At 44.9% G+C, this 26,292-nt stretch overlaps 1 protein-coding gene across 10 annotated transcripts in view; it reads right to left on the reverse strand.

Moving 5' to 3' along the window:
- The window catches only part of LOC132686089 (protein Cryzl2-like), a 36,455-nt gene extending 10,977 nt beyond the window's left edge, over positions 1-25,478 (reverse strand). For 2 of the 10 annotated variants that reach the window (XM_078440771.2, XM_078440769.2), the window contains exons 1-9: positions 18,762-19,371; positions 18,564-18,672; positions 16,388-16,484; positions 14,365-14,423; positions 13,743-13,808; positions 12,849-12,958; positions 11,985-12,066; positions 7,188-7,369; positions 3,108-3,336 (exon numbers count right to left, since the gene is read on the reverse strand). In XM_078440771.2, the coding sequence (XP_078296897.2) occupies positions 3,108-3,336; positions 7,188-7,369; positions 11,985-12,066; positions 12,849-12,958; positions 13,743-13,808; positions 14,365-14,423; positions 16,388-16,484; positions 18,564-18,672; positions 18,762-19,102 (1,275 nt within the window). In that variant the 5' untranslated portion in view covers positions 19,103-19,371. Of the gene's footprint in view, positions 1-498; positions 2,199-2,478; positions 2,996-3,107; positions 3,337-7,187; positions 7,370-11,984; positions 12,067-12,848; positions 12,959-13,742; positions 13,809-14,364; positions 14,424-16,387; positions 16,485-18,563; positions 18,673-18,761; positions 20,264-25,375 lie in introns of those variants that run through there. The other 8 variants (XR_013553101.2, XR_013553102.2, XM_060643605.3 and 5 more) reach the window with 8 other exon arrangements.
- Between the last annotated feature and the right edge of the window lie 814 nt (positions 25,479-26,292).

A 26,292-nucleotide genomic window follows, 5' to 3' on the forward strand; every position in this document is an offset into this window, starting at 1 on the left:
AAAGTATGTGGTCATATTAATATCAACTACCAAGGTCAAATCTATAAGCCCACATATTCAGGAGAAAACACAAACTAGGAAACACTAGCATCTCTGATATTATATGTATATACTGGTATATATACGTACAGAGGTCATTTTCCAAGCCCAGACAGGTTCTGATAAATAATTTTTTTCTAATACATTAACTGATTTACATAAAAAATATTACCCAGGCTTTACAGTTAAGTCAAATTAACGACATATATTCATTTAATCATCTTCATTTTAAAAGAATAAAACCTGAGTTCCTGGGTGGCTCAGTTGGTTCAATGTCTGACTCTTGGTTTCAGCTCAGGTCGTGATCTCCCAGTTTGTGGGATCGAGCCCTGATTTGGGCTCTGTGCTGACAGGGCAGAACCTGATTGAGATTCTCTTTCTCCCTCTCTCTGCCTCTCCCCAACTCACATTCTTTCACTCTCTCTCAAAATAAATTTAAAAAGTAAATTAAATTAAATTTTAAAAAACCTAAAATCTATAAATTCCGGTACTGCTTGGAAAAATCCAAGATTCCTGGTTGTTTTAACTATAAGATAGCTCTTTCACATAATAATTCTCTGATAGATGAACAAACTTTATACTCTAGAATAGGTTTCTAAGAAGCAACTTCCTCGTTTGTATGAGGAGAGGGTCTGCCTTAGCCATAAGGAGCCCAGAATCTGGCTTCAAACCAACCTGGACTGGATTCCAGGTCTGTCACTTACTATATAATATCGAGCAGGTTTCTTAGCCCCTACAAGTCTTGATTTCTTCATCTGTAAAACGTGATAAAAATGGCTCACACGTCAAGGGAGCATCACAAAGATGAAATGAGAAAATACATGTAAAAGTGTTTAGCACCGTTCTTGACCCATAGTATACACCTAACCTACGGGAGCTGCCATTATTATATTATTACTATTCCTCTATGTGGTTTGAATCTTGAAAAAAAGAGACAGAGAAAGAGAAGAAATAGTAAAGGGACGGTGTGTGAATGAAATGTTTGAAATTGTTAGGGAGAATGGTCTCAGAGGGCCCGGTGATAGCAGGAAGGTCAGCAGTGTGGGAAGAATCAGAAAAACCCTACATGTGTAGCCCTCATTGGAAAGGAGAGGACAAGCTGACAGGAGGGTAGTAATTAGATAGCTAATTTGTGTTTAAGAGAAGAGAGAACTTCGGGCACGTGGGGGGCTCAGTCAGTTAAGTGTCTGATTCTCAGTTTCAGTTCAGGTCATGATCTCAAGTTTTGTGGCTTCAAACCCCACATCTGGCTCTGTGCTGACAGTGTGGAGCCTGCTTGGGATTCTCTCTCTCTCCCCCTGTCTCTGCGCCTCCCCTGCTCACTCTCTGTCTCTCTCAAAATAAATAAGTAAACTTTTAAAAAAGAGAGAACAGAGGGGCACGTGGGTGGCGCATTCGGTTAAGCATCTGACTTCAGCTCAGGTCACGATCTCACAGTTTGTGGGTTTGAGCCCCATGTCGAGCTCTGTGCTGACAACTTGGAGCCTGGAGCCTGCTTCAGATTCTGTGTCTCCCTCTCTGCCCCTTCCCTGCTCGCACTCTATCTCCCAAAAATAAGTAAACATTAAAAAAAATTTTTTTAATTAAAAAAAAGAACAGAGAACTTCAGTGTGAGTGATTAAAACATTAATCCAACTCTGGCTTTCTCCCATGCCTGAGCAGCACTTAGAACACGTCAGTGGAGAGAAGAGACTGTTTAAACTAGCAAGTGTTTCCGTACCTGTCCTAAATGTCCTCATCTTCTATCGACAGGTATACATGAGCTTTAGGTAAAGCAAACCTCGGTTCACAGGCACATGATAAAAGTCACAAGACGGAAGGGGACTCAGCAATTTTGGAAACTGGTGGTTTTCAAGTTTTTTAAGCCACAAAACCTTTTAACGCAAGAAACAGATGAACAAAAAGGTAAAAATGTGCAGCTACTCAGACCCCAGCCAAGATGGGGTCCCAGAGGCCAGGCAGCTCGGGTCACCTGCCCACCCCCGCACACTGCTGCCCCTGAAGTACATAACCTTCTGCAGAGGCGTGGAGACTGATGGTTGGAGGGCAGAGGAGACTTCCCCGAAGAAGCAGCTGAAGGCACAGGTGGAAATAGAATCCAACCAGTTTTCCCATGGCCAGTCAGGTTCTCTTTTTACCACCAAATGCTACCCTCTTGACTGACGTACCAAAAAGGAGAAGAAGAAAGTAAACCATGTTTGAGAAGAATATGCCCCAGCATAGGAAAAAATAAAAATAAAAATGGAAGGCTGGTGAGCAGTCAAGTCTGGCACTGACAGCTTGGGCTCAACTAATCTGCACGGGAACAAAACGCTGCCCCATCCAGGGCCGACTCAAGCTACCAAAACAGTTTTTTGAATGTTAAAACAAATTAAGCCAAAAAAAAAAAAAAGGAAAAGAAAAGGCTTTGCAGTGAATTCACAGTGAATACCTAACAGATTCACATTTACAACTATATTGCATATGCATGCACACAATTACAGGGGAGGAAGTCTAAGCCACATTAATGGGACTGAGGGGGAATGAAAGAAGGGAGTGAACAGCCAACAAAATTAACTACAGTGACTAATGGATGAATTACAGTCTTATGATGCTGGGTATGATACAGTGTTTTGTTCTCAGAACCTCGGCTTAGATCATCTGGTTGTACTTTAAAGTGTCTGTATTCTAAAATCAAAGGTCAAGTTAAATGCTTGCTTCTTAGACTTGTATGTTGTGGAGTTCAGAGTTCATTTAAACACGGGTAAATTATTTTCTAAAGCACCATCACTTCCCCCTGTTTAAGAAACCCATGACATACATACAGTCTCAATATCCAGCTTCTTCATGGCCTGCGCAAATTCGGTTTCCCAGGTGGCTCACTAGGCCCAAGGCTACCCATACAAACCAGAAGACGGGGAGAAATCCTGTAGCCCTGCAGCCCGTGAGACTCCATTATTCTGCATTGCATTTTCACCTTTTCATTGCATAAAAGGAGGATTTATGGGCTCCAGACAGAAACTACCCAGTCGTTTGACACAGATTATGTGCTGGCATTAGGCACATCACATCCCTTAAGAGCATCTCACCTCCTCCAGCTTAAAAACCGCTCCGATGTGTGGCTGGATGCGCCCTTGCTGGCAGTACTGAAGAGCAGAGGACAGGATTCTGGAGAAGACGGGAAAGTTCTGCTCTTTGTATCGGCCCCAGTACAGCCCCATAGCAGAGACATTCTTCAGGAGCAGAAGGTTAGCCGGCACAGAAGCAATGGTTCCTCCAGCAAAACCCACCACCACAATCCTGCCCTCCCAGGCCAGGCTGAGGGAAGAAAAGAGAAGAAGAAGAAATTATACAAAGCAATGTATATTCACATTCATTGGAATGGCTAGTTAGCAAGGATGTAGAGAAACTGGAACCCTCATGTACTGTGGGTGGGAATGTGAAATGGTTCAAGTGGAAAACAGTATGGAGGTTCCTCAGATAACTAAAAATGGAACTTACCATACAATCAGGCAATGCCATTCTGGGTCTCTATCCAAAATAACCGAAAACAGGGTCTTTTTCTTACACGTTTTTTTAAAGTTTAGTTATTTACTAGAGAGAAAGAGAGAGCACAAGCGGGGGAGAGGGACAGAGAGAGGGAGACGCAGAATCTAAAACAGGCTCTAGGCTCTCAGCTGTCAGCACAGAGCCCGACGCGGGGCTTGAACTCACGAAACCCGAGATCATGACCTGAATCGAAGTTGGACACTTAACTAACTGAGCCACCAGGCACCTTGAAAATAGGATCTTGAAGAGATAGTTTCACTCCCACGTTCATAGCAGCACTATCTACAATAGCCAAGAGGTAGAAACAACCCAAATGTCCCTGAACTGATGGATGGATAAACAAAATGTGTTATATACATACAACAGAGTATTATTCAGCTTTAAAAAGGAAGGAAATCCTGGGGCACCTGGGTGGCTCAGTCGGTTGGGCATCTGACTTCAGCTCAGGTCACGATCTCGCAGTTTGTGAGTTCGAGCCCCGTGTCGGGCTCTGTGCTGACAGCTCAGAGCCTGGAACCTGCTTCAGATTCTGTGTCTCCCTCTCTCTCTGCCCCTCCCCTACTCACACTCTGTCTCTGTCTCTCTCTCTCTCTCTCAAAAATAAATAAACATTAAAAAAAATTTAAAAAAAAAGGAAGGAAATCCTGTCACATGCTATGTCATAGATGAACCTTGAGGGCATCATGCTAAATGAGATAAGTGAGTTACGGAAAGACAAATACTGTAGGCTTCCACTATTTTGAGGGATCTAAAGTTGTCAAAGTCATAAAAACAGAAAATAAAGTGGTGGTTACCAGGGGCTGGGTGGAGGGAGAAATAGGAATTGTTTAATGGGTAAAGAATTTCAGATTTGCAAGATGAAAAAAATTGTGGAGATCTACCTCGCAACAATATAAATATACTTTACGCTATGGAGGAATTGTTTAATGGGTAAAGAATTTCAGATTTGCAAGATGAAAAAAATTGTGGAGATCTACCTCGCAACAATATAAATATACTTTACGCTATGGAACTATATACTTAAAAATGGTTAATATAAAAAATAGCTACTATAGCAAATTTTATGTTATGTTTTTTTTTTTAGCCACAGTAAAAAGTGTAGAATGAAAAAAAGCAATCTACATTAATTCATAGAGATAAAAAGTAGAAGTTATCAGGGAGGTGGGGGGAGGGGGAGAGGGGCAGTTATTATTTAACAGGTATAGAGTATCAGTTGGGGACAGTTGCACAACATTGGGAACATACTTAATGTCACTGAATTGTACATTTACAAGTGTTTAAAATGATAAGTACTAAGTTATGTATATTTTATCACAACTTAAAAAAGCAGCATGCATTAAACCCCCAGCTAGGAATTCCTCTTAACTTGACAAACTGGCAGAGGTGACCCGCCCTGTATCACTCTGCATTCTTCAGTAGGAACCATAAAAATAAGTCATAAGCAAGACAGTAGGAGGCCAGAGGAATGAGCCAGTTTTATAAGAGGACCGACTTTAGAATTAAGGCTAGGGGAGCACGTAGGTGGCTCAGTCAGTTGAGGGTCTGACTTCAGCTCAAGTCATGATCTCACAGTTCCTGGGTTCGAGCCTTACGTCAGGCCCTGTGCTGATAGCTCGGAGCCTGGAGCCTGCTTCTGATTCTGTGTTTCCCTCTCTTTCTGTCCTTCCCCTGCTCATGCTCTAACTCGCAAAAAAAATAAAGAAAGAAAGAAAGAAAGAATTAAGGCTATCTATTTAACTACTCCTCTACTTCATAGAAGGAAACATTCCATATGCTATACTTCAAGACAACTCAGGGATGTCTGGGTGGCTCAGTCAGTTAAGCATCTGACTCTTGATTTCTGCTCAGGTCACGATCTCACGGTTCATGGGATCGAGTCCCACCTCTGGCTCTACACTGTCAGCGCAGAGCCTGCTGGGGATTCTCTCTCTCCCTCCCTCTCTACCTCTCCCCTGCTTGCTTGCTTTCTCTCAAATATAAATAAATAAATAAATAAATAAATAAATAAATAAATAAATAAATAAATAAAATAAAATAAAATAAAATAAAATAAAAAAGACAACTCAGAAGATTTTTAAACTTAGGAACAGGAATAAGAAGATACGTACCTTAATGAAACATCATTTGCTTTGTAAAAAGAAAACTTACTTTAGGAGTCCTTAAAGTTATGTGCTTCTCCAGAGAATTTTGAATAATCTATGAAAATTCACACAAGTTTCCTGCAGCCCATTCTGAGAAGCATGATACAGTTTCACACTAAGCAAGAAGTTATAAAAATGCATTTTATAAACACCTTTGATCCAAAATGCATATATATTTGTTTGGCTTTTGCTTTTTGCTTTTCTTCATTAGAGGGAAGTAAGAAGTCATTGGCACAACACTTTTACTCATTACCTAGAAGGCAAGAGAAAGGTAAGAGTTAGGAGCTCTCTGTCCTAGCTCTCCATTGAGTCAACACACCCCTTCCTTTGCTTCTGTAAGCACAGTACCCAGCACAGTGCAGTGATGCTCAGGGGCTATAGAACCAACTGGGTCCCTTCTGCGGGTAAGGTATTCTCTCTGCTTCTGTTTCCTCAACTTTAAAATGAGATAAACCAGGGACGCCTGGGTGCCTCAGTTGGTTGCACGTCCAACTTAGGCCCAGGTCGTGATCTCACAGTCCGTGAGTTCGAGCCCTGCGTCGGGCTCTGTGCTGACAGCTCAGTGCCTGGAGCCTGCTTTGGATTCTGTGTCTCCCTCTCTCTCTGTCCCTCCCCTGCTCACACTCTGTCTCTCTCTCTCAAAATTAAACATTAAAATAATAATAATAATAAAAATAAATAAAAACAGAAGGATAATTGGTGTAGATACAACAGTCCCACTTTAACTCCAATGATTTTCTTTTAATAAAACAAGCCAAGGGGCGCCTGGGTGGCTCGGTCGGTTAAGCGGCCGACTTCAGCTCAGGTCATGATCTTGCGGTCCGTGAGTTCAAGCCCCGCGTCGGGCTCTGTGCTGACAGCTCAGAGCCTGGAGCCTGTTTCAGATTCTGTGTCTCCCTCTCTCTCTGCCCCTCCCCTGTTCATGCTCTGTCTCTCTCTGTCTCAAAAAAAAAAACAAAACAAAAAAACAAAAAAACAAAAAAACAAAAAAACAAAAAAACAAGCCAAGGAGACACCTATACTGCTGGCTGCTTCTGAAACCAGTGAGATCAAAAGAGTCCACACTTGGGTGCACAGATAGCTAGGGAACGGCCACGCCAGTCATTCTAACATCTGAACGATGATCTCAAGAATTACCCACACTATGTATATAAAGTAGTTAATGGGGGCCGGCATAGCTGAATTTAACACATGAATAATTTCTAAAGCATTCGATATTGCTAACTAGAGAGTCTACAGTCATTTTTTGGATATTTTCCAGTTGGATATCTTGTTTTTCTATATTTAAGCATTTCCTGATTTTCCCTCTGCTTCTATTGCTTTTCACCCTCCCACTCAGCTGTTCTCGTTGATGCCAATGCCTATAGGAAAAGTGAGCAGCAAAAATGGAAGAGGAGCAAGGCCAGAAGGAAGACGGGTCTAGAAAGGTTTCAGCAGATCCCCAGGTCCAGCCCCCTCTGGGAAGACCACCACATGCACCTGCGGAGAGCCTCCAGGAAGACATCTCCTCCCACAGCGTCGATGACCACGTTCACCCCATCACTGCCCACCAGCTTCCTCACTGCCTCCTTCAGGCTGCCCTGACTATAGTTCACGATGGACTGTGCACCCTTCCGCATCGCCAGCCTGCACTTCTCGTCACTTCCGGCTGCAGCTATTACCTGCAGAAAGAATACAAAGCTTTCGACAATCCAGAATATGTATCAAAAGGGGTTCACCCCACGTACCCAGCCTCCAACCACAAAGAGTACTAAACAAGGAAGCCAACGTCACCTTGCTACCCTAGCATCAGCCTCAATCCCACACGTCAGGGCCAACAGACAGCACCATCACGCTGGCCCCTCTGTCCCCCCCACCCCCACTGGCCATGGGATCCACATTTCCGGGAATCCTGGAACGCCAATGAGTCTGGCTAGGAGATGGTTCAGGGGACACTCAGAAAGTCTTACCCAATGGGGCGCCTGGGTGGCTCAGTAGGTTAAGCGTCCAACTCTTGATTTCAGCTCAGGTCATGATCTCACGGTTCATGAGTTGCAGCCCCATATTGGACTCATGCTGACAGTGCGGACCCTTCTTGGGATTCTCTCTCTCCCTCCCTCTCTCCCCACCCGCCCTCATGTGCTCTGTCTCTCTATCTCAAAAAAAAAAAAAAAAAAAAAGTCTGAAAGTCTTCTCCAAATATGAATTAAACCACCGTTTAATGAATACCTACTATGAGTCAAGTAATAAAGATACCCAAGCTTAGAGTCAAGGTAGCAAGATAAAGCAGTATGATGATGGGGAAGTACAGACAGCTTCAGAAGTGCAGAGGAGAGGTATCCAATCTAGACCTAGATCACAAAAGGCTTCCCAGAGAGTAAAACATGACTCAGTGGAAAGATCCTGAAGTTGGAAAGACCTGAATTCAAATCCTGACTCTGCTACTAACTAGCAGTGTTACCTAAGACAAATTACTTAGCAAGAAATAATACTTACTTAATGTTACTATGTGCCAGGTACTATCCTAAATGCTTTATGTATATTAATAACTCACTTAGTCTTATCTTAATAGCCCAATGATATACACGCTGTTAGCATTCCCATTTTAGAGATAAAGAAACAAAGGCAAAAGAAGTTCAGTAACTTGCCCAAGGTCACAGAGTTAATGGGAGGCAGAACTGGGATCCAACCCCAAGTAATCCATCTCCAGAGTTCATGCTTTAACCTCTATTCTGTCCACCAGCTTCCCTAAACTTACCCCATCTATAAAACAAGATTTATTTTTAAAATCAAATGGGGGGCACCTGAGTGGCTCAGTCGGTTAAGGGTCCGACTTCGGCTCAGGTCATGATCTCACGACTCATGAGTTTGAGCCCCACATCAGGCTCTGTGCTGACAGCTCAGAGCCTGGAGCCTGTTTCAAGTTCTGTTGTCTCCCTCTCTCTCTGCCCCTCCCCTGCTCATGCTCCGTCTCTCTCTCAAAAATAAATAAACATTAAAAAGAATTTTTAATCAAATGGAATACTGTACATAAAGCACTTGGAAAACAAAGTGTTAGATAAATTGACTCTATTGTTACACATACACAATCACTTATTCTATTTAAACCTCATAAGAACATTATGGGGGAGGTATAATTCCTCCCATTCTATAGATGGAGACCCAGATCTAGAGGTTGAGTAATTAACCCAGAATTAGCCAGGCAGTTAAGTGGTAGAACAATTATGCAAACCCAATGCTGCCTGCCTCCAAAGCCCACGCTTTTCCACTCCACCACTCTGGGAGAAAGCCCTGCTGAAAGCCTGGCAAAGATGGCCATGGGCCACAGTGGGAGGAGGCTGGGGTTTGGAAGTCTCCAGAAGTACTTCTAACACGTAAGTACCGCCTAAAAGTGCCGCATCACTGGATAGCACCCACCAGCCTGAGCAGTTTGGCCCCAAGGTGACATCCAGAACATGCATTCAAACACACAAGGACATCAATGCCCTTAAGATATGTCACACTCACCCACCACTCTTTGAAACTAAAAGCTACGCTCAGATACTCCCCAGGGGAACCCTCAAGTAGCTGCAAATTCACTGACGGTCATCAGCACACAGAGCCACAGAGGGCTGACACCAGCCTAGGGTCTGGGACTTGAGCCAATCTCGCTTCTCACAAGGTGCCAGGGAGGCCTGACACGAATCATGGTCTCCCCCGGTGGCTCACCTTCTTTATCTGTGAAATAGGGGTAATAAACACATTACCCATCTCCCAGGGGTGTGTTAGGATCCAAGGAAAGATAATTGGTGTGGAGGCACTTTGAAAGCAACATGAAATGCTGTGAATGGAAGGTGCTCTCAAAACAACCCGTTACAAGTAGGTGGCCTGATGAGATTTCTAAAGTTGTTTTTATTATTTTGCTGTTGTTTGCATTTGCTTAAAACAGTTATGGCTGCTAAAGAAAATACAGCTTGGGTTAATTTTAATATCTGAATCAAAATGAGTTTTTCTCTCTACTTAACCTACTATAATGATCTAAAACAAATGGTGCAATTTTATCTTCCAAGAAATGTTAAATAGTCAGTGGTTCTAGACAATGAGACTAATTTTGGTCTCCCCACTGAGAGGTGCTAAAAGCCCTAGCTTTGACATGAAATGTGTTAATATTCCATGGAGAGCCTCCTGGTACCTAAGATTGCTTTCAGAACTCACATGTGCTTCCCCAAAAGAACTTAATGCGAGAAAGGAGAGGGGCCACCAGAAGAAATTCCAAGGCAATCCAGTTATCTCCAAACCTGTGTATCTTGGTGCCTTCTGGATACCCCAACTGCACGTTCCACAGAAACCTCACATTTAATGCCTCCAAACCTGAGCTCACCAGTTCCTCCTGTCTTCTCAACTGCAATAAATGGCAAATCCACACGTTAACCTAGTTTGCTCCTTCCCACTCAATGTCTAATAATAACCGGATCCCTTTTTAAGAGATTCTCGCCGACACGCCGTGCCCTCTAATAGGCGTGCTGCACGTGTAATTTCAATATTCCCACAACGACCCTATGAGGAAAGCTTTATTTTACCAATGAGGAAACTGAAGCAATTAAGCGAGAGGCAGAGTTGGAATTTGAACCTAGGTCAGACTAATTTCAAAGTCCTTATTCCCTCAACTGTATTAGGGAATGCTCTCCCGGCATCAAACTCTATTCTTTTCTATGTCAATATCTCTCAACTCATTGCTTCCAGTGCCTCGGTTCCAATATCATCACCTGTGGCTTGGATCACCCCCAAGAGGCTGCTCTACATGCCTCCAGACCACCCCTGACTTTGCCGCATTCCTCATCCCCCCTGCTACCAGAATGAACTTTGCAAAATGCAAATACAATCACGGTACTTCCTAGTTTAAAGTCTTTAATAGCTCTCGATGGCTTCCAATAAATGTTCAAATTCTTCAGCAGTGCATGATCTGGTCTCTGCCCACCTCCCTGGAGTCACCTCCCACCATTCCCCACACAGACCCTTTGTTCCACAGATGCTACCAGCAATTCCCTGAATGCAACATGTGACATTCCATGTCTCTGTCCTCTGATCTGCCCTTCCACCACTAAAATGGCCCTCACTTCCCTTCTTCCTCCGTTCAACTGCTACCAGTCCTTCAAAAGTCAGCTTAAATGTCTACTCTCTCCAAGAAATCCTCCTTATCTGATACCCACAGCCTCAGAGTGATACCCCTACAGGGACTTGGGTCTTTCTTTCCTTTGTTTATTCTTTCCTTTAAGAAGTTATTCGGGGCGCCTGGGTGGCTCAGTTGGTTACGTGGCTGACTCTCCATTTCAGTGCAGGTCTTGATCTCAAGGTGGTAAGATCAAGTCCTGCGTCAGGCTCAGTGCTAAGCATAAAGCCTGCTTAAAATTCTCTCTCTCCCTCTCTCTCTCTGACCCTTCCATGTGCACTCATGTGGTCACTTGCTCTCTCTCAAAAAAAAAAAAAAATTGTATGTAAGAAATAGCTATTGAGTGCCTGCTATGGTCTAGGTACCATGGCAGGTGCTAGGACTACAATAAATGAGCCAAAAAGACACTATTCCGGCCTTCATGGGGATTACAGTCAAGTAGGAAGGAGGCACTAATCCAAAAATGACAAAAGCAAAGGCTAGACCACACTGAAGTGTACCATGAAAGAGACGTACAGGATGCTACGAGACCATATACAAACAGCCAGGGGCTGGGATGTGGGGACAGATTACCATCTCCTGAGGGACAAAGAATACTTCCCTGAAAATATGACATCTGAGTTTAAATTTGAAGTGCGGGGGCAGACAGTTCAGAAGAGCATTACAGGTAGAGGAAATGGAATCTGCAGAAGCCACGGGACAAGTCAGGCCTTGCCAGGTTTTGGTAACCAGAAGGAAGAGTGATCTACTCCAAGGTCCCCTCATCAGTCTGCAGGCAAACAGATGGCAAGACCCTAATCTGGGTTACTTTATCTCCTCAGTGCCTCGCGCGTGATACTCATGAATGAACGAATGAATATATTCTATCTAGGTTTGAAAACTGGAGGAATGATTTTTTTTTTTTAATGTTTATTCATTTCTTGAGAGAGAGAGTGGAAGCAGGAGAGTGGCAGAGAGAGAGGGAGACACAGAGTCGGAAGCAGGCTCCAGGCTCTGAGCTGTCAGCACAGAGCCCGACGCGGGGCTCGAACTCACGGACCGCGAGATCGTGACCTGAGTGGAAGTTGGACACTTAACCGACTGAGCCACCCAGGCGCCCCAGGGATGACTTTTTTTTTTTTTTAACAGAGAATCTAACATGCAAATACCTTAGCCTGAAGAACATTTGTTGCCACATCTATCACTGCAAGGCCTGTGGCTCCAGCTGCTGCTGTCACTAAAACAGTTTCTCTGCCAGAGAAAGATGAATATTACTTCGGAAAGCTTCAAAAATCATGCAACCGTATGATTTCATGAACATTTTAAAGCCAGAAGAGAACTTCGAGGCCATTTCACTCAACCCTTCATGGACACCCACTCTCCAGACTTTGGAGATGGGTTATGTATGTGACTGCTTGACCTGTGCGAATTTGGTCTGGTTGAAGACTTCCCAGGAAAAATATTCCTTAATCTCTCTAGAGGTTTCTGCTCCAGAAATTCTGCCCTAGAATCATTCTCACGTTAAACGTTGCTGAATTTTAGAAGGCATCGATCATGTAATGGTCACTGCTCAATTCAATGCTCAGGCTCTCTAAAAAGGGCAAGAGGCATATTATTTCAGGTAAAGTGGGAAAATTCTGCACATTTGAGTTTGAAATACCCCAGGTAGGCACACACAACCAAGCTTCACAGAAACAAATGCCACAGGACTGTGTTAAAACCAGACTGGAGCGAGTTTACATAAACCAACTCTAAAATTTAAGGTTTGCTAGGAGGTGATCTCCAGAGTGGCCAGGCTTGAAAGACAGATTTCTCCCAATTCCTATTGGCCAAGTTCATAGTCTACCATTCCATCTCAGACAAAAGGATATCCCCACTATCAACAGACCCTTCTCTTGGGTCACTACCTTCCTTTGGCCCTTTCTCACATAGACTGGACAGGGAGTAGAGAGGAAGGGGCAAGGCCTTGGTGGGCACTTCTCATATCAGACAGAGACACCACCTAGCCCTCTGTTGTCTACGTAGTCTCTTACCCAGGCCGAGTACAGGCCCGATGCTCCAAGGCCAAAATAGCAGTGACATAAGACACAGGCAAGGTAGCAGCTTCTCGGAGGGGGACCCCTTCTGGAATCTGCCACAGTGTCTATAAAAAGAGATAACAGTAACTTAGGGATTAAGCACATGTACCTGTTCACAGAGGCTTCTCAGTAAATATTATGATCTGATTGACTGACTGATCTGCAAGGAAACCAAGCTTGTCAGGAACCATGCCCAGGGTAGAAGTTAAAACCAAGCAAGCTGCGACAGAGTTCAGAACTTGGGTGTACGAGTCTTCGAAGATCCTAAGGCTGGCATCTGGCTCAGGAAGGAACCCACTTTCAAAGAATGGAACCACACTGTCATGGGGATGAACTGGAAGGTTCTATACAAATTTTACCTGAATAAAGCTGTGAAAAAAAAGTGTATGCTATTCACCACTAGGGGCCACCGTTCCCATCCTGTACAACCCTACCCCTCCACCCTGGCTGGCTCCATGCCCAGGACTCTTTCACAAGCTTCACGCAGGGGAGAAAGCTATTGTATCAAGCTCAATGCCTCAAACTAGTTTTTCTACCCAAACTACCTATGGTCCGATTGGACAGCCAACCAGCTGCTCCAGGCAGGACTCAGAAAACAAAATGCCCTTCTTCCTTACACCATTCCACACAAACAAAGCTCTGTGCAAGGGTTGTCACACCAATATAGAAAACGGGTTTAGCATTCGAAAGAAAGAAGTGCTTGGCTGAGAAACAAATACAAATACAAAAGAGAATACAAATACAAAAAAGAGGGAAAGAAGGCTAACAAGAAATGAGAGCTAGGTGGAAATTAAAGAGAAGAAAGGAGGAAAAAAATCTCCAAACATGAATATTGAGAGGTGGGGATACCTTGTGATCAATGATGCATTCTTCAGCCATACCATTAAAGCCACTCACGCCAATAACTCGATCTCCCTGAAGAGAAAATACCATTAAGGGTACGTTCAAATGCACAGCCTTGCCATTTACCTTTTCCCAAATGCACCAAAACAAAAAAGACAATCTTTCTTTCTGACCCCATAAGACACAGATTTGCCTTAATCATCTATTCAGAGTTAATGTTTAGTAAATAATTCAGCCACCTCCTCAATATCCCCACCAGGATGCCAAGACAATAGGAGCACATTTTGGACAATGACAGGACAGTGTAAGGAAAAAGTTGATAGGAATTAGAATCCCAGGGTTATTTATTTTTTTTCAACAAGAGGCTGAAACTTGAGAATTTTCTCTCCTCTCAGTAACTGAAGGCTGAGGTGCTGCCTTGTTTAGTAATAAAAAGTTTTACGAAGCCAGGAACTTCCACTGGCTTCCTGCCTCCAATTCAGAATTAGCTTCTTCCCCCTCCATCTCATTTTCGCTTTGGTGTCTGTTGGCGAAGACCAAGAGAAGCAAGACCCTTCAGCTACAAATGAGGTTAGCACGTTTCTCACAGCTACACACACATCAATTCCCTGGATTTCAACTTATTTACCTCTTTCACTGTGCTGACATCTGTGCCTGTCTCCAATACTGTCCCCGAAAACTCCATTCCTAAGACAAATTGTTTAAACACTAGGTTATCTATAAAGCCTGGCACCATGAAGATGAAAAAAGCGTGATCAACAGGCCATCCTGTCAGCTTTCTAGAGCTGAGAGGGCTTAAGTGTTCCCCCACCACCCAGGCTAGAGGGGAAGAGCTTCATACCCAAGGCACAGGAAAGTGAACTTAAGATTTCATGATCACAACCTGAAAAGCTATGGCAGTCCTATTCTTACCAGACACAAAGGAAAATGTCAAGAATGGGCAAAAGCACAGAGAATCACAGGTACACAAGTACTTTTTTTCTTTTTAACATTTAGGGGCACCTAGTGGCTCAGTCGGTTAAGCGTTTTCTTCGGCTCAGGTCATGATCTTGCGGTTTGTGAGCTCAAGCTCCGCGTCGGGCTCTATGCTGACACCTCGGAGCCTGGAGCCAGCTTTGGAATCTGTGACTCCCTCTCTCTCTGCCCCTCCCTGGCTAGTGCTCTGTCTCTGTCTCTCAAACAACAAATAAACCTTTAAACAAATTTTTTTAACATTTATTCATTTTTTGAGAGACAGAGTGAGTGGGGGAGGGGCAGAGAGAGAGGGAGACACAGCATGTAAAGCAGGCTCCAGGCTCTGAGCTGTCAGCACAGAACCCGACACAGGGCTCGAAACCATGAACTGTGAGATCATGACCTGAGCTGAAGTCGGACACCTAACCGACTGAGCCACCCAGGTGCCTCTAGCACACAAGTACTTTTGATCCTGCTCACTGGGGCTTTGGGCTCCCTACAGCACCCCACTTACAATGTTCATCAGATTGCATTTATCTGTTTCCGGTTCTCCTCTTGAGGGCTATGAGGACATGAACTATATTTATTCATAAGTACTTGGCTCAATTTGGATGAACTGATGTAGTCTGCTCTTTCCTCTTCCACCTCCAAAATTTCTGAATTTAATGATCACATATTCCCCACTTGAGCTTCAAGAGGAATAACTCAGTTGAGTATGACATTCCCCACCCCCATCCAGCATGTCAGCAAATGCAAACAGAGGGAAATGGTTCCAAATGTTGAGACACAACCAAACACCCCAAGGCCAAAACACAGCAACTATTTTGCAATCGCTGTATCCTTAACAGTATATGTCTATATAAAATATACATGTACTCTATACACAGTGAGCTATACTTCTATCTCTTTAAATAAATTTCAACAACAAAAAGCAGTCATTTGTCCACATATTCAGGATCTAAATGTAATCAGATTGGGCGTAATTAAAATCAGACAGTGGACTGCTAGAAATGTATAAACTCTTTTTCTTATTTCTGATTCTTTGATACTAGATTTCTTTAGGAATGTGTTTGTGAGGACTGAGAGCTTTAGCTGCAAACAGATGTTTATGATCCTTCAGTGAAAAAACAGAGGCACTAACAAGGAATGAAAGGGAATGATGAGGGCCAGTGAGGATTCTGATCAGAATTCTGGTGGACATGGTATGTAAAACTTCATTTGTTCATTTCCTCATTTTTAACGTTTTTATTGAGGATCTACAATGAGCCAGGCACAATGCTAAAAACAGGGATATAACTGGGGGCAGAACAGGTATAGAACCTTCCCTCAAGAAGTTCACTATCCAGAGTTCCTTTTTTTTTTTTTTTTTAATGTTTATTTATTTTTGAGAGAGAGAAAGAGAGAGAGCACATGCACGGGAGGGGCAGAGAGAGAGGGACAGAGGATCTGACAGCGCACAGCCCGATGCGGGGCTCAAACTCACCAAATGAGATCATGACCTGAGCCAAAGTCAGATTATTAACCGTCTGAGGCACCCAAGTGCCCCCAGAGCTTCTTAGTTAGTGGTGAGGCTGACACATCAGAGGCATCACTGCCGTCAGGCAAGCACCACCGGGGTCGTACCCGAGATGAAGCACATGATTCTGAAAACTCTGTATCATCTTTCCCAACCGGTCACTTGGTCCCTTCAGACTCACCAGGTGTGAAGGGAAGTTGAGGCTTTTCCTGATACTGACCACGGCAGACCAAAATATCAGCAAAATTAACTCCACAGAAATGGACGTCCACTCTGACCTACAAAGGAAACACAGCAGCAAAGTGGAGCGGTGTGCATCCATGGAGACAGAGTTCAGTCAATTACACCAAAATATCTTCTGAACGTCTACTGTATGCCAAGTATATATGCGAAGTGCCAGTGTGCAATCATGAGACAACCCGGACAAGGTTCTTGCCTTCGTGGAGCTAGGAGTATGGTAGAGAAGACAGATATCAAACAAATAATTGTGATGATTTATTTGCTAAATTACAACTCCTACAAAAAAAAATGTTATAGAAACATATGGTGCTATGAAAATGCATCATGGTGTGGTTTGACCTTTTGGAGACGTCAGGAAAAACATCTCTGAGTAAGTAACGCTGGAACTAGGAACAGCTAAGAGTTAACCATTCAAAAGAGGAGAGGGAAAGCCTGACACGATCAAAAGCGACGGCATGTGCAAAGGCCCTGTGATGGGAACAAAAGAAAAACCAGTGAGCTTAGAGCACAAAGAAGAGAAAGAGATGGGGCTACAGAGCAGGGACCACACACACCATCCAAGGGTCCACAGTCTTTACTGAGGATCTTAGTCTTCACAGTAGGAGCAGTGGGCAGCCATTAAAGGATTTGAAGCAGAAGGGTAACATGACCAGCTGTTGTGGGGATCAGCAATTACCCTGGAGGCTGGTTCTAGATCCCCAGCTTCTGTGTTTCATGACCGTGCTAGAGCAGAGGCAGGCCTGAAGCAGTGTAGCCCACACTCTTGTAAGCCGGCGGTTCTCCAAGTCTGGTTCCAGAACCACCAGCTTTACTGCTACCTGGGAACTTAGAAATTCAAATTCTCAGGCCTCACCCCAACCTAGGGAATCAGCAACTCTGGGGACAAAGCCTAGCAATCTGCTTTAACAAGTCCCAGGTGATTTTGACACCGGCTGAAGTTAGAGAACAGGGCCAAGAAACAGGAGGAAACGAAGGCTGCAAGACAGAATCGCTGACATCCGTCTACGTGCTTGCTTCCATTTCCAGTTTAGTGCAGAGGTGGCCATGTTGGTGAGAAGGCGTCTCTATGGGCAAAATGCATCCATTCAACAATGTGTTGAGCGCCTGCCGTGTGCCAGGCACCATTCCAGAGTATGAGGATTTAACGGTGAGTAAACTCACATAGACCCAACTCTCATGAGCTAATTCCTTCCCAGGCAGTGTCTGGGCAAATAAGAGGACAAAGGAGCCCAGCCTTCAGCCCGCCCACACTGCGTGCATGACACATCAGTTGTTGACATGCATGCCACACGTAGGTCCTCAAGCCACTCCACCTTGCTTCGGGGATGAGTCAAGAATAAATGTCTTTCAGCACCCAAATCCCAGGGAGCAGGCTGCCATCACACACCCGCCCAAATAATCCATTTGGCAACAGGGTCCCTGTTAGTGATGCTTCTGGGCTGCAGCCGCATTTCTGCCTCTCACCAGGGATCCCTGACAGTAAGGCTCACTGTTTGCTCCACCTTGTCAGAGGTTCTCATTCTCCATTAGAGATGACACTGTGTCACCAGAGTGGTCACCGTGGTCACCCGGCAGGGCCAAAGTGACTTCCACGTTTCGCCGGAAACGCCCACAATCCTAAACTAACCCCACCCCAAATCACTGCGCTACACCGAAGGAGGGCACAAGGCACATGTTTAGGAAGAATTATAGGACAGATGTTGCCGGACTGGTCTGGGGGAGGAGAAAGGACAGATCAGGAAATGCTTAACGCTGAAGAGGAAGCCATTGATGGGGTCCATTTATGTTTGTTAAACCAATAACCTGATGCGGTCATGAAAAGTCTCGTGCAAATCAGAATTGTCTCTTTCTAAGGCAACAGCTCTGGAGCCTTCAGAAAGAGGCCTGCGTTTGAATTTGGGGGAGCAATCTTCCTTCAGCACTTGTGGCCTTTTTGTGAACCCTGAAAGGGCCCTTCCCGCCCAGGACAGAGTTGCGCTCCAGTCTCCCGGCCTCCCCCTAGCTGAGCACTTGGGAACTCCGTTCAGGACGGAAGCCTGCGGAGCGTGTGGTGGCTGCCAAGCGGAGAGCGAAAGTGGGTGTCAGGCATCCCGGGGACAGGCCAGTCACCATCCTACCTCGTGAGGCCGGACGGGGCAGGAGGCGACCTCCTCGATGGCCAGGGGCTGCTTCAGCTCGGCGCAGAGCGCGGCGCGGAAGTGGCGGCCGCAGCCAGGCCCGGCCCTCCTGCAACACAGAGCAAGGGTCGGTTACTGCCCAGCCCCCCCCCCGCCCCCGGCTGACTTTCGGAGCGCAGGGGGAAGTCGGGGCACCACCTGCGAAGCCACACCCGAGGGAGGCACCGTCCCCAAGCCACGGCCGCCATGGCCCGGAGCGGAGAGGCGCGGAGCGGTGGCCCGGGGTGGCAGGAAGCGCGGGACAGCGCCGGCCCCGCCCTGGCCCCCGGGATCGCGCGAGAGCGTCCCACCCGGCTGACCCCTGTGGCCGGAACCGCGCCCGGGCCACCCCTGGGCCACCCCACCCGCGGGGCGCCGTGCGTCCCCAAGTGTCTGAGCGGGGTGCGCGGACCCCGGGGCGTCCGAGCCCCTAAGGCCCCTGGCTCCCTGGTGGTGGAGCCCGCTGGAGAGGAAAGAAAACAGTAAAAGCAATAGATCATCCGACCTTAAGCTATCGTTCACATTTTGCTAGCAAATTTGGGAGACTTTTAAAAGCACACTTGGTGACATTTAAATAGCGGTTGTTGGGTCCTCTGCACATGGGAAATCCTAAATGCGCAGGTAAAGGCTTTAATGTCTGCATCAGCACTTTACTGGAGTTCAATTCTTGTTACTAATTTTCTCACACTTGCACGACTATTAACATAAAACTGTATGGTTAGTAGTTGATCCATTGTTGAATGATCATACACAGATCCAAGAAATATTTTCGATTAAAGTCAGGCCCAAAGCTGGTCGTTTTTTATGTTCCTGATGCCTGTATTATGCCTGGCACATAGATGGTCAATAATTGACCCAGTGACTACAGAATTCCTAAGTGAACAGGAATACTCTGGAAAAACTGAAAACTTAACAATATGATCAGTGAAATATTATAAAACTGGGTAGATTTCTAACAGTAACTAAATAGCAAGAGAAGCACGTTTTCCTGGGAAGAATATTTCACTTGACAGGTGGCTTTTAAACATAGCTCGATGTCTTTAGAAGAGATCTGGTCAAGGAACACAGCCTCTCAGTTTCAAGCCCGGCTCTAGCACCTGTCTGTGGTCTCATGCCACCTTTGGTAGGACACCTGATGGTTGTGGGCCCCAGTATCCTCCGCTACAAAGGGAAAGCATGGGACCGGATAATTCCCAAATTCCTAAATCCTCTATGTTTTGGTGAAAATAATGGTCCAAGATAGCAAATGACCTGGAAGGAATGATCAGGAATGGAATAAAGGGAAAATAGCCAAAATGAAGTAGCAATGAACTTCTGAGATTATGGCCTAGAAGCTTTGGTGGGAAAGGAATCCAAGAACTAGATCCCTAATGGAGTAGCGACTCACTGTTATTTTAAGAGCACTCACAGAGAATTTGAAAAGTCATTTTAGCCTCTGACCGCCTCAGGAGGAAACTCAGGCCAAAGAGGAGCGAGGGCGACAAAGTGAGAAGACGAGAAAACATTCTGGTTGCCAAATAACAGTGAGCAACAAGAAATCTCAAGTCTATGAAGTGCGAAACAAGCGTCGATTGTTCTGAGAACAAAATGAGTTGTTACATATGGAAAATGTTTTGTAAAATATTAGGTATTTATATGAGATATAAAGCAAGAAATTTTTAGTTGAACTCCTTGAAAGCAGCAACCGTTTCTTCATATCCTTTATGTTTGAAGTACTTTACACACGCAACCCTTTTAGGCATTTAACACATGTTTATCTAATGAATTGTTGGATGAGCGTTCAATTATCTTGTGTCAATATTCCAGATAATTGAAAGTATCTTTAAGCATCAAGTCTTTTCTTTTCGATTAAGTATTTTCATGGAGATTTTCTCTATTGTGCTTTTCATGATATCCTTGTCATTCTCAGAGAATATGAAAATCAGTGAGTTTTGGGGAAATCTATCAATACTGCCTTCTACATTTCTAACGGTATCTGAAGAAAATAGTGAAAGTCCCTTTAAGAAGAATCTTGAAGGGAGATGAAAGTATCTTAACTAATTGAGGTGATTTGAAGCATTTATATGCAAAATCACTTTCACATTTCCAAAGAGCTTCAAAGGTAAGTGACAGGGCAGCAACAGTAGTTGCTATAGTAGCAAAAGAAATATTTAGCCTATCCATCAAAGTGCTGCCATCACACCATTCCGTCTAGTTTTTGTTATCATTTCTGGTTATTTTGTTTTAATTGAGGGTACAGCGGAAGAGTGGACAGGAAGAATAAAATTTGAGCCCTGAGGAAGACTAAGACCAAGCAGCTATATCTGAGCTGATCGGTCCTCTGAGAAGAAAAAATCCATAGCTGCCCTGCAAACCAGTTTGAGGGGCTCATTAGGAAGTAAAAGAGTAACAGATGACTCTTCCTTCTGGTACAACTCACATGAAGAGATAATATTTAACATCCAGAAGCTGCTGGAGGACAGAGGACGGAGAAGAAAGCCAGAGCTGAATACACAAACAGCTATATTTTCACAGAATAATGGACAAATGATATACAAACAATATAAAGCACTGAACAGGACTATGCTGAAGATGTAAAAGTATCCCCACAGTTAAAATGCTTTCTCCAGGGGCACCTGGGTGGCTCAGTTGGTTAGGCCTCTGACTTCGGCTCAGGCCATCATCTTGAAGGCCATGAGTTCGAGCCCCGTGTCGGGCCCTGTGCTGACAGCTCAGAGGCTGGAGCCTGCTTCAGAATCTGTGTCTCCTTCTCTCTCTGCTCCTCCCCTGCTCGCACTCTGTCTCTCAAAAATGAACAAATGGTAAAAAAAAATATATTTTTTAATTTTTTTAAATCTTTATTTATTTTTGAGAGAGAGACAGCATGTGAGCAGGGGAAGAGCAGAGAGAGAGGGAGACACAGAATCCGAAGCAGGCCCTAGCCTCTGAGCTGTCAGCACAGGACCTGACGTGGGGCTCGAACTCATGAATTGTGAGATCATGACCTGAGCCGAAGTCGGACGCTCAACTGACTGAGCCACCCAGGTGCCCCCCCCAAAATTTTTTTTAAATAGATATAAATCGTTACCTTCTGCCACAAGTACGTCCTCCAAGATTCCTGAAGTGTGTGGGAGTAGTTTGCCTTCTCACTGAATTCCTGCAGATTGTTCTTTCTGATTGTTGCAGTTGGGATTAACTTTTATCAACCACAGAGATGAACTTTGGTTATTGATACACATAATACATATTGACCTTCCTTTCTATTCCAAGAACTGTGTAAGATTTGCTATGTCACTTATTTGCTCCAACATTCGTGGAGTCATAGAATTTCAGAGCTGGGATTGATCTTGGAGATAATTCAATCCAACTGCTTCATTTACAAGCGAGAAAGAGGAGGCTAAGGGAGAGACTGGTCCAAGGTCACGCTGCGAGTTAGTGGCAAGAGTAGTGTCAGGATCTGGCTGTCCTGATTTCCTGTTTGCTTCTCTTTCTACTGAGCTTTTTGGAATTCACTTGGCGTTATACATCATCATAATAATATTTCACATTTTCATAGCATTTCATAGGTTGCGAATCACTGTCGCCCAAATTGTTTCACCCTGCCGTTCTTAACTGGTAACATTACAAACCAGTCGCTAAGTGCTTTTGCATTATTTCATTAGCTCTCACAATAGTCCTACTACTGGTATACTGTTTTCCCTCTCTTATGGATCAGGAATGTAGGCTTAAGGAGGTTAAGTAAGTAACTTGCCCAAGGCCACGCAGTTAGGAAATGGAGCCATTTAGAAGCCTCCTAATTGCCTGATGCTGGAGCTGCAACACGGTATCCGGGTATCCAGCCGCCCACCGTGCCTCCCCTCACAACCACCCTCCAGAGCAGACGAAGGAGGTTTTGTACGATACGTTTTAAAGCCATGCTTTGCTTGTAGTTTTAAGCTTAATTGTATAGGAATTTTACAGTAGTTCCAGCCTAGAAAATGGACGAATTCCCTGAGGGAGAGAATATAGAGAAAGCTGCCTCCAGGGATGCCTGGAGCTAAGAGACAAGAGCAGGAAGAGAACATATAATTAGGAGTTACTACCCTATTCCGCGTAGCCATAAGCTTGAAAATGCATTGATTTCATTTAAATTTATAGCATGTGAGATAAAAACTGTGACTATGTGAAATAGTTTTTACTCACACACACACACACACACACAGGATTTTAATGAAACAATGTGCTGACTAGGTTGCCATCGCTTAGGCAGGTACCAGCAGGCATTTGGGCTAAATTCCTGGCACCCGGATGGGCCAATCTGGTAGCAGTGATGACGTGGACAATGGCTGCCATGGCCCCGCAAACTAACCACCGGTGCTTGACGCAGGGATCTATTTTCCACCTTCGACCATAATTATGGAACCAGTTTACAAGTTCCCAAGCATTCTGGCAACTTTATGAAACTTTTCCAACCCCTCCTCCCCCAGAGAGAACAAATTCTTCCCTTCCATATGTCTTCCCAAAGAACTTTGTAGAAACCTGTATTAGCTTGCTAATTTCATTGTTCGGGTAGTATTTATTTGTCTTTCTATTCCAGCAGCTAAGCTGTGAGCATCGTGGATGGTTGTGAGACCAGCAGAGCAAAAATAATTTGGGCCTTGGAATCACATGTACCTACGTGTGATTCCTGGCTTAGCTATGTACTTATTGTGACCTTGGGCAAGTTATTTCATCTCTCTGGGCTTCCATACACTCATGTGTAAAGTGAGCATAGTAATCCTTATCTCAGGTGGTACTTGTGAGAATTAAACAAGGTAAGAGAGGACATGGCAGCACCCAATAAATGGCAGCTCCTACTATGAAGACAGTCCCTGCCCTTGAACCTCTCACCATCTAATGGAGCGAGGCACATTTAATTAGGCATCAGAGATGCCAGTGATAGGTCCTGTGACAGAGGGCTACAAAGGGGGCTGGGACAGCACAGGGGAAGGTCAACCTCCCCCAGCTGGAGACCATCATTTCAAGAGAACCTCCCAGAGGAAAGATGAGGAAGAATTCAGCAGACAGTAGGCACAGCTAAGTGAGTCCCAGGCAAAGGAGTGCAGGAGAGAGAATGTAGCATGTTCAAGAAATTGTAAGTGGTCAGCTATGACTGAAGTTATGGCTTGAGCTGGCTGGTGAGTGTTGAGAGACCAGGCTGCAGAAGCAGATAGTGATGTAGAAAGGGCATAGGTTTTGGAGTGGGGCAGTCGGGAATCCCAGCTTCACCCACTTTCCAGCCACATATCCTCACCCAAGTCTCTGTTGCCCCGTTTAAAAAGTGATTGTGATTACATGAGCTAATGTATGTAAAGTACCCGACCGAGAATATACATTTAAGTGATAGCAAGTATTACTTATCACTATTTATCTAGAATGAACTTGGTGGTTGGTCCAAAGACACCCTCATTTTGATTGAATCAATGAAAGGATGAATGAATGGGCGAATTCATTCACTTTATACATATTTATTAGATACCATCCATGTGCCAGACACTATTCTAGGCCCTGGGGATACAGCACCAAACATAACAGACAAAAATCTCTGCCCTAGTGGAACTTGCAGCTCATAAATGAAGAAGGAAGGAGAGCCTGGGGGGCTCAGTCAGTTAAGTGTCTGACTCTTGGTTTCGGCTCAGGTCATGATCTCGAAGTTTGTTCGAGTTTGAGCCCCACATTGGGTTCTGTGCTGACGGCACAAAGCCTGCTTGGGATTCTCTCTGTCCCTCTCTCTCTGCCCCTCCCCTGTTCGCTTGCTCTCTCTCCCAAATAAACAAACTTAAAAAACAATAATAATAATAAATGAAGAAGGAAAAGGGCGCCACTGGTCATCACTGGTTGATGAAAAGCTGATCAACTGACAAAGCGAGGTTCCAAGAGGTCTGGATGTGAGCCCCACCTCCTAACAATAAGAAGGCTTGTGCCCCTGCCTTAATGCTTCTCACTTATCAGCCCCCGGCTTCCTGTTGTGATCCAGGAGGACTGGTGAGTTGTGTTGTTGGCAGGAAGAAATGTCAAGGAGGGCTCATTCATCCCTGGGCTCTAAGTCTAAAGCGGTGGCAAGAGGAAGTAGGAAAGCAGCACACGCACAAAAAGGCTATGGAGAGGGAGACTTGCCTATCAGAGCCTCCAAGTGATAAGGGAGATAAGGGAGATTTGCCCAACTCAGCAGCCTTGTGATGTGTGGAGATTTTATTTCAATAGCAGGATAATCATATTTCACCGTGTGTATCTCTTTACAAAAAGGGTTCACCTAGGGGGATCTCATTTAATCCTCAGAAGAACTCTACTTGGTAGGAATTAACCCTATTTAATCCCATCTCTCGCCTTTAACTGCTCCCTCTCCACTGCCTCCTGCCCTGGGGTATAGAACCACGCCCAAGTTCAATTACAGACAAAAACAACAATGACCTTCCTTCATCCCTCATCCCCCTCCAGCCGACACCCTATTCAATCTCCTCCACACGGTCAAAAAAGCAGCTCCCTTACTCTCCTTGCATTCGGTCTCCTCTGGGATCTTCCCCTAAGTGCCCTGAAGTTCTTGCTGCAGTCACTATTGATGCCCAGTCAGTCCAATGGACGCCAGTCATCAGCCTCCAGTAGCATTTGGTCTCTGTGAGTTCCCTCCTACTTAGCCCTCTCCTTCTCAGTCATGCCCTTTCCACCTCCCACCACCCTTCTCTCTCTCTCTACGTGAACTCTCTTTTCTTCTTCAAGATGCTGCTCAAACTTCCCATCTGTGGGGCCTCCCTAACCACAATATCCCCACCTCTCACCTTCTTGGTTTTCTCCCCCACCTCAGAAAGATGCATAGTCCCCTCCCCTTGCTTTCTTGGCTCCAGCCAAGCTCCGGCAAAGCATAGATCATGTCGTGTTGGGACTGTTGGGACTGTTCGTGTGGCTCTGCTCCCCAGGAAACTATGAGCAACTTCAGGACAGAGCCAGTGACTTCCCCATTTCTGCATTCTCAGGGCCTGGCCCAGGGCCTGGCACATGGTAGACATGTAAACTCCTTGGGTTTAGAGGAGTTTTGCAAATTCTCAAGAATCAAACAGCTAACACGTGATAAACCCGAGTCTTCTGACTTTATTTTTTTTAAAAGCTTTTTTTTAAATTTTTCTTTTTTTAACGTTTATTTATTTTTGAGACAGAGAGAGAGAGCATGAATGGGGCGGGGCAGAGAGAGAGAGGGAGACACAGAATGGGAAGCAGGCTCCAGGCTCTGAGCCATCAGCCCAGAGCCCGACGCGGGGCTCGAACTCACAGACCGCGAGATCGTGACCTGAGCTGAAGTCGGACGCTTAACCGACTGAGCCACCCAGGCGCCCCGTCTTCTGACTTTAAAGGAGACAGTTTCTCTACCTCAGAGCAGAAAAGAGCCACGTTGTAAGTATGTAACTGGAAATGTTCAACCCCAGCAAATTGTATAAATCAACAGGCAAGGTGGCAGGAAGGACTTCCTTTTTCCCCACAAACAGTGCCTTGCTACCAGGTGTGGAAGGATTGTTTGGTGTTTGTAGCCTTCCTTTTGCAAACTACAGGATAAGAGAAGAAGGAAGGGGGGAAAAAAACCCACCTCCCATTTCTTCCTCCCAGTGGACCGTCATCATCATCACTTCCGCTTGGGCCGGGAGGGCAGGAAGTCTTTCCTCGCTCATGAAACTCCTGATTTAAGAAGGGGTAGGGAGTGACT

This window comes from Panthera onca, chromosome F1 (genome assembly GCF_046562875.1).
Source record: "Panthera onca isolate mPanOnc1 chromosome F1, mPanOnc1 haplotype 2, whole genome shotgun sequence".
NCBI lineage: Eukaryota > Metazoa > Chordata > Mammalia > Carnivora > Felidae > Panthera > Panthera onca.